The sequence below is a fragment of the Musa acuminata genome, chromosome BXJ3-4 (assembly GCF_036884655.1).
Source record: "Musa acuminata AAA Group cultivar baxijiao chromosome BXJ3-4, Cavendish_Baxijiao_AAA, whole genome shotgun sequence".
Lineage (NCBI taxonomy): Eukaryota > Viridiplantae > Streptophyta > Magnoliopsida > Zingiberales > Musaceae > Musa > Musa acuminata.
Window position 1 is genome coordinate 41,778,499 of NC_088352.1, and position 13,588 is coordinate 41,792,086.

Sequence of the window (13,588 nt, forward strand, 5' to 3'; positions counted from 1 at the left end):
AGACGATCGCTCTGTGATGGAAGTCAAAACAATATTGATTCTAATAAATCTTCCGTTGTTGTGAGAGAGTGATTTCACTTATTCCTCCTCTCGGACGGATTTGTCCAAAATCCGTGCGGCGTCGTCTGCTGCCAACAAATATAAGTGAAAGGAAGGGGGAAGATTGAACGAAGAAGGGAGAGGAGGGTTTGCTTCGGTCTCGTCTCGGGAGGGATCGGATCCATCGATTCCCGATGGCGGCGTCGCTGCTGGGGGAGGACGGCCGGGGCTACGAGCTCGCGCGGCGGCTCGAGGGCTGCGGCGCGTGGCGTGCGTGGCTGGGCGACGCCGCCTACTCCGCCTTCGCCCACAACCTTGCCTCCCCCGCCGCCTGGGACGCCTTCATCTCCCCTTCGCCTTCCCCCTCTCGGGCCCACCTCCACCTACAGCTCCGCGTCCGCGCCCTCCTCTTCGACAAGGCCTCCGCCGCCCTCTTCCTCCGCCCAGCCCCCGCCGCCGGAAACAGCGCCCCTTCTCTCGCCGACCTCAACCCCGATTGTAAGCCGTCCCTTCCCCCAGTTTCCTTCATTTAGGTTTCTCGGAAATAGAGCTGTTTCTTACCTTTCCCTGGTGGATGAAACAAAAGCATCGACTTTTTTTTCGATTGTTTCTTCCTCTTGCGGCTTTAATTTTTAATTAAATGTTAATTTTATACGTAATTAATCATAATCAAGCATCTTTAAATGCAAGGAACTCGAAGAAGGGATTATCTCTGTTAACCGGTGGGGTTACGGATCTCGTTGCGCTAGCTATTCAGAGACAATTTAGTAACTTGATCCTCTGATTGATATTCTGAAGAGGACAAATCGTAACATCGTGTGTGTGCTGTGAATGATCTACAAATATTTTTCTGATATGTGTTTCTTTGTTTTGCTTTTTTTCAGTTATAGCAAGTAACTCATTTTTGGACTTTTGACCATGTGACCTGATGATGAGGTTCCAACTATCTACTATGTGTTGTCTGTTTCTTGTTCCAGTGTTTGGATGAAAATGTCTTTTAGGAAATCACTTGTTCATATTTTGGATGCTAACTGGATTCATCCATTCTAGTGTGATTTTTGAAGGGTATATTCTGATAATTTTGAGTATCTTTTCAATGTATTCATGGAGGTGAGTGCTGAATAGTGTTAGCTGATGGAAACATGTTCTTACCAGGATGTACAATTCAATGGAAGAATATTCGTACTAGAATGTATGTCATGTATAAGGTTATCGTATTCTTGTGGTGTATTTGAACTGAATATTCGGTGACTAAATTGTTGCAAACTGTGACTAAAGAAGTTGTTAGAATTAATAAGAAGGTTGTCTACATGCTGAGTGTGCTATTAGATTCTGACAGAAGAATGATATATTACACATTGAAGTATTTTTGCCCATGTGGAACATTTTGGGTAAAGTAACATGTAGAGTTTTAATTGCTTTTACAATGAAATGTCAAATCATCATGGATTTAAGGGAAGAAAAGCATTTGGGATACAAAGTTGTCTACATTTGTAAAATTCCTAGTGTCTCTGATTTGTAAAGGAGCATCAGACTAAGACTTTTCAACAAAAGCTTGTTTTTAATTCATTATCTTGGTCAAAAATTGGACTAAGCTTTATTTAACTTCAATTCTCTGCATACTCCTCTATGGTCATTCATACCCTTGGCCCTTGCTGCAATGATCCACCCTTTCACTTATGCCCTCCTCTGTGATTAGGACCACCATGCCTAGATTACTGTTATTCTCTTACCACCATTATCATTAACACTGCTGCCTTTGCTGCAGACCCATCATGTCTAGTTACTTCCTCTCCTTGTGAAGTTCCACGATAGCAATGTGTTCAAGGTGAAGCTGATGGTTCTCTAGTGCCTCAGTAGCATTCACAGAGGAAGAGAGATGGAGAGAAGGCAAATGAGAGGAGTGAGAATGGAGAGTGACAAGTGACAGAGAATTGCCCTAAACATCCTACGAAATTGTCAAATTCACTGCCCTCAATTGAATACAAAAGTTCCTGTTGGTGTCTGATGGATTGTTACCAGATTCTAGGTGCTATGACATCCTTCTTTGGTGATCTGATATCACCACAACCTTTTCTTTATTTTGTTTAGTGACACAGACTACCCTTGTGGAACGTAACATTAACATTTTTTGTATTAACTTATATTGGTTGAGAAACTGAAATGGACTTTATGGTAGTTAATTTATGATTGACAGATTTATGTAATGCCAATTTAATCTGTCTGACATTCTTTACATTGTTTATATGTTAATTTCCAATTTTTTTAAAACATAAGAATAGGCTCTTAGATTTCGAACTTTTCACTATCTGTCACTATTATCTTGGAAGCAAGGACTGTAATTTCACCCATAAAGGTATGGTATGGGCAGTACAATTGGTCCAACATTTTCTGAAACCTGGACCAGCTGATTTTGGGTGAAATCAGTGGTATAAGGCATACCAGCTGGGACACCTACTGTACCAGGTGGCACAGCCAAAATTCGAAATGGTACCAGTCAGTAACAGTTGTACTGGTTGATAACGGTCCACTTTCGACTGGTACCATGTGCCAACAGTTGAATTTGATCATTGGCCCACTTTTAGAGGTCATTTAACGCCCTCTTGGCTGCCTCCTCTCACCCTCTCTTACTTTCATTCACTCTCTTTCTCACACACTTTGTCGCTCTCATTTCTGTCTTTCTCACTCTCAATCTCACTTCTTACCCTTTTTCTCACTCTTTTGATTTCAAGTTGTGATTAATGGAGGTTGATTTGAATCAAAGTGGCTTGGAATTTTGAGATCAGGTGGTAGTTATCTTCAATTTAAGATTTTCACCTAACGTCTATGTGTTTTATCATAATTTCATGTAATTAGCCTAAGATTATTGGTAATTATTGATTGATTAGGGATTAGTGACTAGTTAAGTCCTAATTAGAGGTATTTTAGCATGAATGCAATAGAGTTCTTCAATGGGTCCGAAGAGATAATAATTTCTAACTTTGTTCACATTAGTTTAGAATTTCTATTGCTTGATATCTTAGATATACTTTATTGAATTTATATACCAAAAACATATGAGAAGAAAATTTTGAAATATTTTTTTTTAATTTCAACTGATTTTTCAGCCATCTTCTCGAAATTCTAGTATGTCCGATGTACCATGTGTCGCTACATCGATACTGACTGGTATCAGTCCAGCCATGGTTGGTATAGGACAACAGTCCTTGGAATAATTTAAATACTTTATTAAAGTTGTTTTGGCTTTGAGAGTTTAGATGCTTTATTAAAATTATTATGCTTTCTAGTTTTAGAGTAACTTCTTTACAGGATTATGTTGAAAAATGGGGATTAAAATGAAGATTATTAACTTCACTCTCCAGAGAATGATTATCATTTTTTTTTACCCATATTATCATACATCAATCTGTTCTCGATCTAATCATCCATATTTCTTTTCATTTCTGAAATTTAGGTTCCTTTTTGAAACTTTCTTTCAGATCTGCAGTTGCATGGGGATGATATTTATTACTCATTGGAAGATGATCAACAAGATGGTGTTCAACATGAAGTAAGCTCTGCCCACCTTATTAATCATAATGCAGTTGTTTACAACTATACATAAATGCTAATTATCCATAATTTTGGTTTTAATTTTTATTAAATTCATTTTATCCAAAACTTTTCTATCATATTTTAACAGCAAATTGAATTTTATTTTTAGAAGATTTTCATACATTAGGAAGAGTTTTGTAATGTTATTTTTTTTGCAAAGCAATATATGTATCTTTCTTGTTTAACAGTAGATTCACGTGCAACCACTTTCATGTGCATATATAAAAATGTGAACTTCATTTGGTTGCCTCTTGGACACACTGGATGTGATTGCTAGAGAGTATTTAAATATATGCGATCTAGGACCTTTGTTTTTTAATGGGTAGAACTAGGCTTTGTTTCTACTTTCTAGATCAATTCCTAAAGTGGCCATCTGGATGCATATCCACTATAACTTTTTTTCTGCAGTAGATCTGATATTCTACATTGGAGTAGGCAAAAACCCCAATGGTCTCTTTTAACCATTCTTCCTAGTTGACAGATAGCTGTTAAGTCTTGTTTGCTTCATGATGCACTGCAGTAAGTTTTTAATTTGGACTTCTTCCTGACATTTTTCACCTAGATGGCCTGTCACTTTTTTAGGATGTAGCGCACTGGAGCTACAGTTCTTGTCACTATAATGTTGTTGTATGTCACAATGCAATTGACTGAAAAAATACCAATTATCACAATGTAACTATTGGTTATGAGATCCAAGATGGCAGGAAGATTGTGAATATGATGCACCACTATTATATTTGACAGCATGTAGGCTCCATCTCATCTTCTTGTATGAATCAATTGCCTTTTTCTTTCCTATCTTTGCAGCCACAAACAAGCTGTATGGATCCATGTATTTCGTGATCTGTGTCCCTGGTCGCATGTCTGAAATATTATTCCTAGGTCCGCGTACCACCTGTTTGCGTGTGCATAACAGGAACATGTAACTGTTCATGCCAGCTACCATTTGTAGAAGTTCTGTTGTCCATGTCGTTTCTATCTTCATGGACCTCATGAGATGCATATTATGAGGGTGATGGTGTCTCATTGTCGAACTGGATATATTGCTTGTCACTTGCATTAATAGTATTAATTGACTGTGACACTTTACCTTGCTGTGAAGATCCAAATGGAGAAGATCTTGGATAGATCCACAAGGATGTAGTCTTCATCCTCGCAGATGTAGCTTAGATCCTCAAGGTTCATGCCTATTTTAATTAGGGAAAAAGGTCTGGATGGAAGACATTAAACAAATCCCAACATAACTGCAACAAACAAAAGAGATTACATTAAGAAATTAGGCTTGGATGTTTACCTAATTTGAAAGAAAAAACGGACCAGATCTTAAAATTGAACCTTCTTGATAAAGTGAGCTCTTTAAAGATTTGAGAGAGTCTGAGAGGAGTGTGAGAAGAGGAGTTAAAGAGGGTTGTTTAGCCCTCTTTAAAGACCCCAAGGAGACCCCAGCATGGGTCTCTTGGAGTAACCGAACCAGAAGGTGGCTTACTGCATGGTCCAGGCTCAATAATGGGCAAAAACCAAATGGCAAATATGGTCTTAGTTGGTTACCGAGCAGTGACCCTTGAAGCTGACCCAAGCCACCCGAAAAGGGCTGGCCCACATCCCGGTTCACCATCGGACTGGTATTTACCATCCAATATGAATTGGTCATGGTGGTTTTTTGAACCATAATGTCAATTTTTATGCCCCGGAAGTTAATTTTTCCAGTTATCAGTGTCTTAAATTAGAACAGATCTCTACAGGATCCCAAGAAACAGATCCAAAAATTTAAGATATATGAAATCCAAAAAAGGATCCAGAAACCAAGAAAAGTATATATGAGTTTGAAAAGGAAAAAATGGATCTTCAGTTTCCATTATTATTATTATCTTGGATAGGTGAAGGATCAAAGTGAAGAGAGAACGGGGGGTGGCGCACACAAGACTCATGTGGACCTGTTGGGGGTCTGCTTTTGGAAATGGTGTTTCATTTTCACTTCATTTGGAAGGTGAGAAATAGTGAAATATATTAGTAGATGGGCACTCAGTTTCCAAAATGACTTCGACCTTAGTTCTCAGATGATGTAAATTATTTCTAAGAAACTGGGCTTTGTGGCGTAAGTTCATTTTCTCTGCTGGTTTTCAGTTCTTTAAAGCAAACAGTTAAAGCAGTTCATCTCCATTGTAATTTCGCCTTGGGTAAGCCACTTCCTCCAACCAAGATACCCCAATGCTTTAATAATTATGCCAAACTCTGTTGCATGCTGACTTGCTTGGTGATGATCTGTGACCAATATTGCTTCAACATTCATGTCAATGAAAAATCAAAGCATATTAATATTTAAATGTAGTTTCTTGCTTCAACATTTATTCTGTACTGTTGAAGCCTTTGAATTCATGGTTGTTTGAATCTCAAGTATTTATCGCTAAATTATAAATTGTTGCCTTAATTTATTAACCAAAAATCCTATGCATTCGTTTTCATCTATAATTATAGTTTTTTTGGAAGTAAAGAACATATAACATATTGTTTTTCCCCCTTCTGCTAATAAGCAATGTAATTCTTGACTGATGTAGATTCAAATTAAAACAGCTTTCACCACCAGCAAAGTGAATGAGCATTCATATGATAGGTCTTCTAATAGTGGGCCAAAGTACCATGAAGGTGACAATATAAATTCGTTCCCAAGGCATAGGCTTGAGGATCGCCTTGATACATGGTATAGCCAATTTCTTCGTGAGTATCGAATGAGACATCATACATTCCCGTATTGTGACAAGGAACCACAGAAGAGAACATCTGAGGGAATGTCTATGTTCCTCAAGCTATGTGATACACATAAAAGGAAGAGACAAACATTTAAGGGGGATCAGAATGTGGCTTCTGGGGTTCCTATGGCAGAAAATGGATCTTCTGTGCATTCAAAGAGTGCTTCTAATTTAACTAACTTGACTGATGAAGACTATACCTTTTTTCCAGAAATAATGTTCCCTTCTAATTGTGTACCTGATAGTGCTATCCCACCAAGCAATGGCACAGAGAAGAATCAGAATATTGAAGTTCGTGAGGTTCTTGATAATTTGCCTACCATAATAAGCCGGAGCCCGGCGATGATTGAAAGGTTTGGCATCATGCCTGAATATCATAAGGTTGGAGGTAAATATAGGGGAAAAGATGGTTCTGGAACGGAGAAAAAGCCACTTGGTCCTGAGGAAGCATCCAAGATGACTCGCAAGGTAGTAGCGAGTACATTGGCAAAGGTGGGTTTTGAAGGTGGATCTGAATTCTCGGTGGAAATTTTCTCAGAAATTTTGAGTAGTCATATCTGTAAATTAGGCCGCAGCTTGAAGCTTTTGAGTGATAGCTACAGAAGGCAGTTCTCATCAATTGAACTCCTCAAGATGTTTTTGCAAACTGCAGGATATAGGTATGTTTGTTACTATTGTGCACTCATGTATGCATCTGATCTCAAGTGCTTGGTTGTCTCTTTCTCTTAAGAGACTGGACGTGGTAAACTTTTTCTCCTCAAGTGTCTTTTTTTTCTCCTGTGGTCAAGACATTGCATCATACAACATGAAACATTAGAAAATATATATCTTTCTAGAAGATGTTAGAAACAAAGGTATTGTTTCTACAAAGAAAATGCAAAACAAAAGTTAATAGAAAAGGCCAATCTGAAAAAAGGACTCAACATAAGCTTGGCACCTACAGGGTAAAGACCTTTATTTTAGTCCACTTTTTGAAAAGATATTCTGTATTATATGTTTCCCATGTTTGTCCTCAGAAGCATCGGCTCTTCTTAGTCATGGAAATAACTTCTTTTCTTGCAAGGACAAGATTGCTAATCTTGACTCTATCCAAACCCGGCATTATTGGATCTGCATGCACTGGTCTGCTTTTTAAGTTTGTCTGCAAGTGCTACTGCAAATATTAATTATGCTCTTTACTACTGTTTTCACCACCATGGGTATTTTGGTATTTGAAACAGCATAATACATGTTCAACTAAACTTCAGTTTTTACCAAGAATTGTGCATATCTAATTTGTTCTAGTTTTGGAACTAGAAATTCTGCTTATGTAGAAGCAAGCTTGGTAGAATCGCCAGATATGAGGAATCATGTTGCCATGACACATACCAAATATATCTAGCCATTGTTGATGCATTATGTTCCCTGTAACATGCTTTCATGTTGCTCCATGGAATATGTTAGCAAAGGTCTGACTTTTGTATGAAATGGTACATGGCACTTGGCATGTGTAACTTATGGAAATTATACTGCATAAGCAATCCTTAAAATTTGCAAAATAAGCAAATTTTATGTCTACTCTTTCATTGAGATTGATGTGGTTGGCTTATTATCTAGAAGGCTGATGAAGAATCTTCTCATGCATGCTAACCTTGAGAGTTAATTTCCAATTCTACATCTTTGTTATGAAGTGCTTTGACAAAAGCTGCCTGTTGCCAAGAAGATAGAGTTATCTGACTATTTACTGAGCTCTGCAAGGTTATAACATAGATTGTATTTAAATCACATAGTTTCACGGGTGATAACTTTCTTTGACGATGTGAATAAATTATATGAAGAACAGTATGTTGGCTTATTTGGTTCTTTGGGTTGCAAAACCAAATTATGAGCAGCAAAATACATATTCTGAATGTCTATAAAATAGTAATGTGAGACTCTAGATTTTCAACTAGAAAAAGTGAATATAATAAAAGGTAATCCATTTACTAGGTGATATCTAAATGAGGCTTTTCTCCTGATTGAGCTTATGTAGTATTATGTTATTCCTGTATTGGTCAACTTTTCCCCCCTATTCAAACAAGGCTTGTGATGATTTCTTATTTAGCAGTAACCTTGGAATCTTATCAGAAGTTATTAAGGATGGTAATAAGGGCTTCACTCAGCATGCACATCAAAATGTTCGTGTGATGCAATCACCACAACAGAACATGATTTTGCAAGCTCAACAAGTAAGAAAATTCCCCTGTTGCATATTTTATTAGTTGAATACTTCTGCTCCTGGCTAATACAGTTTAAAGAAAAATGTTCTCAAGGGTTGTACCAATAAGTTCTGTGTTTTTTCTGTGTGAGAAGGCTGTATAACTTGGCATTGCATTCCTTGACCGAATTAGCTCATGTGGTCCTTGTACAAATCTAAGAACTAAGTGGAGAATACAATTTGTACTATGCTTAATTTTTTATGGTCATGATTTTGATTTAATCATGACAATTGCATATCTTAGTGAGTGTATTAATCTCAGGTATTTTATGTTTCGAGTTTTGCATTTCCTGGAATGTCTTTTAAGTAGTTGCAGGCCCATGCTATACATGGATTGAACAATATAGATAATTAATGATCGGTCAAACTATTTTACTGAAAGTAAATTGATAATGATCGTGACTAAAGGCTACATCCATTACTGCACGCAATCCTACATAGTAAGTAGTTTGACTATATAGTTAATGAGTGTCTTGAGCTTTTCTGGTCATACTGTTGTCAAGCCTGTTGACTCCTAAACCTGACCATCATTTCTTGCTCTTGAGATAATGCTTGCACTGAGGAAGAAAATTGTCTAGCGGATGCCGCAATCCAATTCTCTAGAGTGCTCAAATTATGTTTCTTTTTTGCCATGAAACAAAAATAAGTAGATCTGAGGTCTTGATCAGCAATTCATTGATGAGAATCAATTCCATACAATAGTAGTAGACAGTATGGTAGAAAAGGATTATATAGTTCTTTACTTCTTTCAACCATAATATCCAGCTAGATCATTTCATTTAAGATTTTATACCTGTCCTCTTCATTCTCTTAGCTTTTATTTGACTATTACATGGTAGCCTCATCCTTAATGTTAATATCATTTTATAAATGTAACACAGTGAACAAAAAAAAAGCCTTTTAAACAATGATTGCCTTGCCATTTAAGATTCAAATGTAAAGCTCGAATTTCGTGAAATAGTGGGGAGGATTCCTAATTGTATTGCTTCAATCATATGAAATCATAGAAAATATGGCACATAGAAATGTTTGCACACCCCATTTTACTCTCTCTATCTTTATGATTACTTCTTAGAAGGCAACTTTTTTTATGGCTATAAGTTTTACTTTTTAGTTGGTCCAGATGCATAAATTAAGAAGTTGAGATGGAGTTGAAGATGAAATGGAGTTGATTTGAGAAGTTAAAGTGGATTTTCCTTTATTGATTAATTGCTTTTGGAGTTCATATACAGTTGTAAGTGTTAATTTTTGTGTCAACATATATAATAGCCAGATGAATCCATGTCATCAAAAGATTGGATTAACAAAGAGGAAATGCAATCATCACAAAAGGTAGCCAGATGTATCCTTCCTAGCAAAAAGATTGGAGATTTGTAGGGGGAAGCTATCATCAGAAGGGCATTAGAGATAATTATAGGAAGACATACAGATGAGAGTTTCAGCTAACTTCTTTACAATGAGTTCATAATGTTTCCAAGAACAGATTGCAACTTGAAGTTTGAGAATATTTATCTTCATTAGGGTTTTGAAAATGTTTATGGTTATAAGAAACAGGTGTTCTTCCCTGAAAGTAATGTTTTGCAATTGAACTTGCAGTAGATACTCATAATAGATTCCAGTCTGCCATTAAAATGTAGATACTTTGAATTGATTGCCATGTGTATATCTTATACATATGGAGACGGTTTGTTGGATACTTTTAAGAATGTGCTGGATACCCCTGAAAGTATTTAATCTTCAAAAAGTTATTGACAATTGGACACTTGAGGACATTTCACATATACTTCGTGAGATAACTTTCATTTTTCTTGATTATTGATATTTTATTTTCATCAGATTGATATATGATTGGTTAAATCTTTGTAAATTGTTTGTACTAAGTACTAGTTTATGGTGGTTGTAGTCAAAATAATTATATGATCATCATTTATGATAAGTATTTGGTATTTTATTTATATTCTTGAAGGTACAATATTTCTTTTGTATGATGAATATGTTAGGGTGCTAATTAATTACTTGATATTGTCTATCATGACATGTAACCAAAATTCAAACATTCTAGGAATTGATAAGCCTTGTCACGTATATTGTGCTTATATATTTAAACATTTTTATTTACGTAACCATTCTATATCATATCTTATTTCCAAAGATTTTATGTGCCAACATATCCATGTATCATATCAGTTCCATGTGTGTACATGCTTACTTTTTTCCTCAAAAGGTTGTTTCCTTTTTTCTTCCTCTTGTGTGTGTTTTCAAACAGTAAGAGAACTAAATTAGATGTTTACAATAGATCCAGAGACAAATGCAAATGCAACAGATGCAGTTGCTTCATCCTCAGAACTTGGCATTTCAACAGCAGCAGCAATGGGACAAATTACGCCGCCGTCAAGTAGCCACTCGTGGCTCTATGGTCATCATGGACAAAGATCAACCCATGGTGGATGTCAAGTTAGAAAACATGACGGAATCTCCAATGGAGAGCATGTTCAGCACACTTAATAAACAACAACAGTTACAATTACGACACCAGATATCTATGTCAAATCAGCATGCTCAATCAGGCCAGCAGTTTAAACAAATGTCTAATGTCCAACTTCCTCAACTACAAGCACAGTACGACTACGATGATGCATTTTCTTGACATGCTTGGATCACATCTTTTATACCGGTGCTTTAGATATGTAATTATGGACTCTTTGTCTTCCATTGCAGGAATGCGTATAGCATGAGAACACAACCAGTGAAAGTGGAGGCCTCCTTTCATGAATTGATGGGTGGAGATTCAACAATAAAACATGAACCTGAGCACAATAAACTAACATCACCTCAACAATAGAGACCTTCACCATTGGTGGTTATTTAGGAACTTATCATGGTTACTGTCATTGTGCATATTATTGTGTTGTCTATTTTGATTCTAGTCATGTACACATCCTAAGAAGAGGACAAAATAGGATTAGATCGTTGTGTAATCCTGAACATTGCAAAGGGCTAGTGGAAGCATCAGAAAATACTGGATCCCATCACCAGAACGACTCTCCTTCCTGAGAATTATGTAATGCTGACCATTGCAGAGGGCTAGTGGAGAGCATCAGAAAATACCGGAACCCATCACCAAAATGACTCTCCTTCCCTAAGAATAGCTCAATTGGGGCAAACACAAAAGTGACTGTGTGTTTGTTTTTGGAGGCATCCAAAAATTGCACGACACTTGTTCTTTCAACAGATAGCGCTATCTACATGTTTCCCTGTTACATCTAGAAGCATCAACTTCTGTATTTATATCTCATCAGTTATTGCTTGTACCAATGGAGAAACTAAACACATTTAAAATCATGTGATTCTTATTCTTGGTTGCTGTATATTTGTGCTTGTGGTTTCTCCCTTTGCCTATAATATGCTTTCGGGTGCCACAAAACTAATTGGTAAATTTGTGAACATGATGGTTGTGAACATGATTTCAATGGGCAAAGCATGTGTATCTTATCAAAGAAAACACAAGCTAATTCAAGAGTCAGTGACCCCAATAAAGATTGGGGAAGGCCGTGTTGGAGAGGCTCCTTGCAATTGGAAGAGACATGGAAGCCATCTCTTCGTTGCCATTCCCAAGAAGATTTGCTAAACAATTCATACTCTTCTCTTCTTTTGTGATTCCGAGTATTATTGTCATCCTTATACTTTTATCATCTTTTTGTTGTCATCTTGTTGGATCCATGATGTCTTTCTCACAAGCTGTATCATCGAAGATATAGTCACCCTCATCCTCTCATTTGCATACACGTCCGTGCATTCTTTAGGTTTCTTGATAGTCGAGGCTTGCATGTACTTTGAAGATGAAGTCAGTGAAAGAGTTTTATTTAGTAGATCACCGAGATTTATTTAGTAGATCACAAGTTCTCACAAGATAATCCTATAATAAAGATCGATGTTTTTTTATCCCTTGACCAAAAACAGATCGATCGGAGGATAAGGAATTCATATTCCGTCCAAAATTAAGAGTTCATTGCTCTATAAATATTCTATGTAGCTCACTGTTTTCATGTATGTGGTAGCTGAGTGTTCCTCTGTTTTCTCTAATATATCTAAATATATAAAAAAAATCTTTTGCTTTGAAATAGAAAATGTAGAACAAGCTTTAGGGTTTTTTTTTTAAATTATATTTCAGTAATTCAATGTATATGAGTAAAATATGTTGGATGATGTGAATCTTATGTCAAATATTTTTTTTTTTGTTTTCTGAATTTGTTGTTTCATTTGCAAGTCTTCTTCTTCTTCCTCAAAAAATATATTAATAGGAATTGACATCTCGTGCATAGCACGTGCAGGGTCAAGTCTAACTAAACCTGGTCGAACAAGACATCCGGTCGAATGGGTCAGACCCAACCGCTCTCTGTCGCGGTCCAATCCAATTCGACTCAACGCGCAAAGATGGCTGGCGATGGCGACGTCTAAAGAAGAGATCGCGATGATAGTGATGCGAAGTGACGTAAAGGCCCCCACCACATAAAGTTCGATCCGCTTTGGTAAGGACACAAGTAAACGCTCGAGTCACTCGATCCCCTACTGCCCTTTTCTACTCGGATTCCCTGCACGCCCGACTGGAGCAAAGCACCATGGTTCTCCTCTCCGTAACTGACACGTGTCCGAGGAAAAAGGCCCCCTTACGTTCATTTCGTCTTTTCTGACTTATCTTTTATATATAATAATATGTCAAAATAAAAATTTATTTAAAGACATCCGACGGTTAATTGAAAAGCCTTACGTTCTTTTGGTGCCAAAAGTTGCACCACCGGTGGATCAATTATGGATCGATCCATATGAAAAGAGAAGAAAAATAATATTTTAAATATTACAAAAAATATTGTTTGAATCAAAAATCGAAGACGCTTCTCGAAGAAGGGTTTTTGTTTTTTTATTTTCAGAGTTCTATACGATCATGGACACATTCTGACATGGTCAACGCTAG

General features: G+C 36.9%; 1 protein-coding gene across 2 annotated transcripts; it reads left to right on the forward strand.

The window, feature by feature from the left end:
* Window positions 1-93: 93 nt before the first annotated feature.
* On the forward strand, window positions 94-11,984 carry LOC135636754 (uncharacterized). 2 transcript variants are annotated; one of them, XM_065148765.1, is made up of 6 exons: window positions 94-537; window positions 3,519-3,589; window positions 6,189-7,039; window positions 8,464-8,587; window positions 10,913-11,235; window positions 11,335-11,984. In XM_065148765.1, the coding sequence occupies exons 1-6, from the start codon at window positions 234-236 to the stop codon at window positions 11,456-11,458; spliced, it is 1,797 nt and encodes a 598-aa protein (XP_065004837.1). In that variant the 5' UTR covers window positions 94-233; the 3' UTR covers window positions 11,459-11,984. The 2 variants fall into 2 exon arrangements, with proteins under 2 accessions (XP_065004837.1, XP_065004838.1); XM_065148766.1 differs by having other exon boundaries at window positions 95-537; window positions 8,467-8,587.
* The last annotated feature ends 1,604 nt before the right edge of the window (window positions 11,985-13,588 follow it).

Bases quoted from the DNA above. Each gene is read 5' to 3' on its own strand.
- LOC135636754 (XM_065148765.1), top strand. From the start codon at position 234: ATGGCGGCGTCGCTGCTGGGGGAGGACGGCCGGGGCTACGAGCTCGCG. The intron at 8,588-10,912 runs GTAAGAAAATTC...TGTTTACAATAG, and splicing joins TGATTTTGCAAGCTCAACAA to ATCCAGAGACAAATGCAAAT. The intron at 11,236-11,334 runs GTACGACTACGA...CTTCCATTGCAG, and splicing joins CTTCCTCAACTACAAGCACA to GAATGCGTATAGCATGAGAA.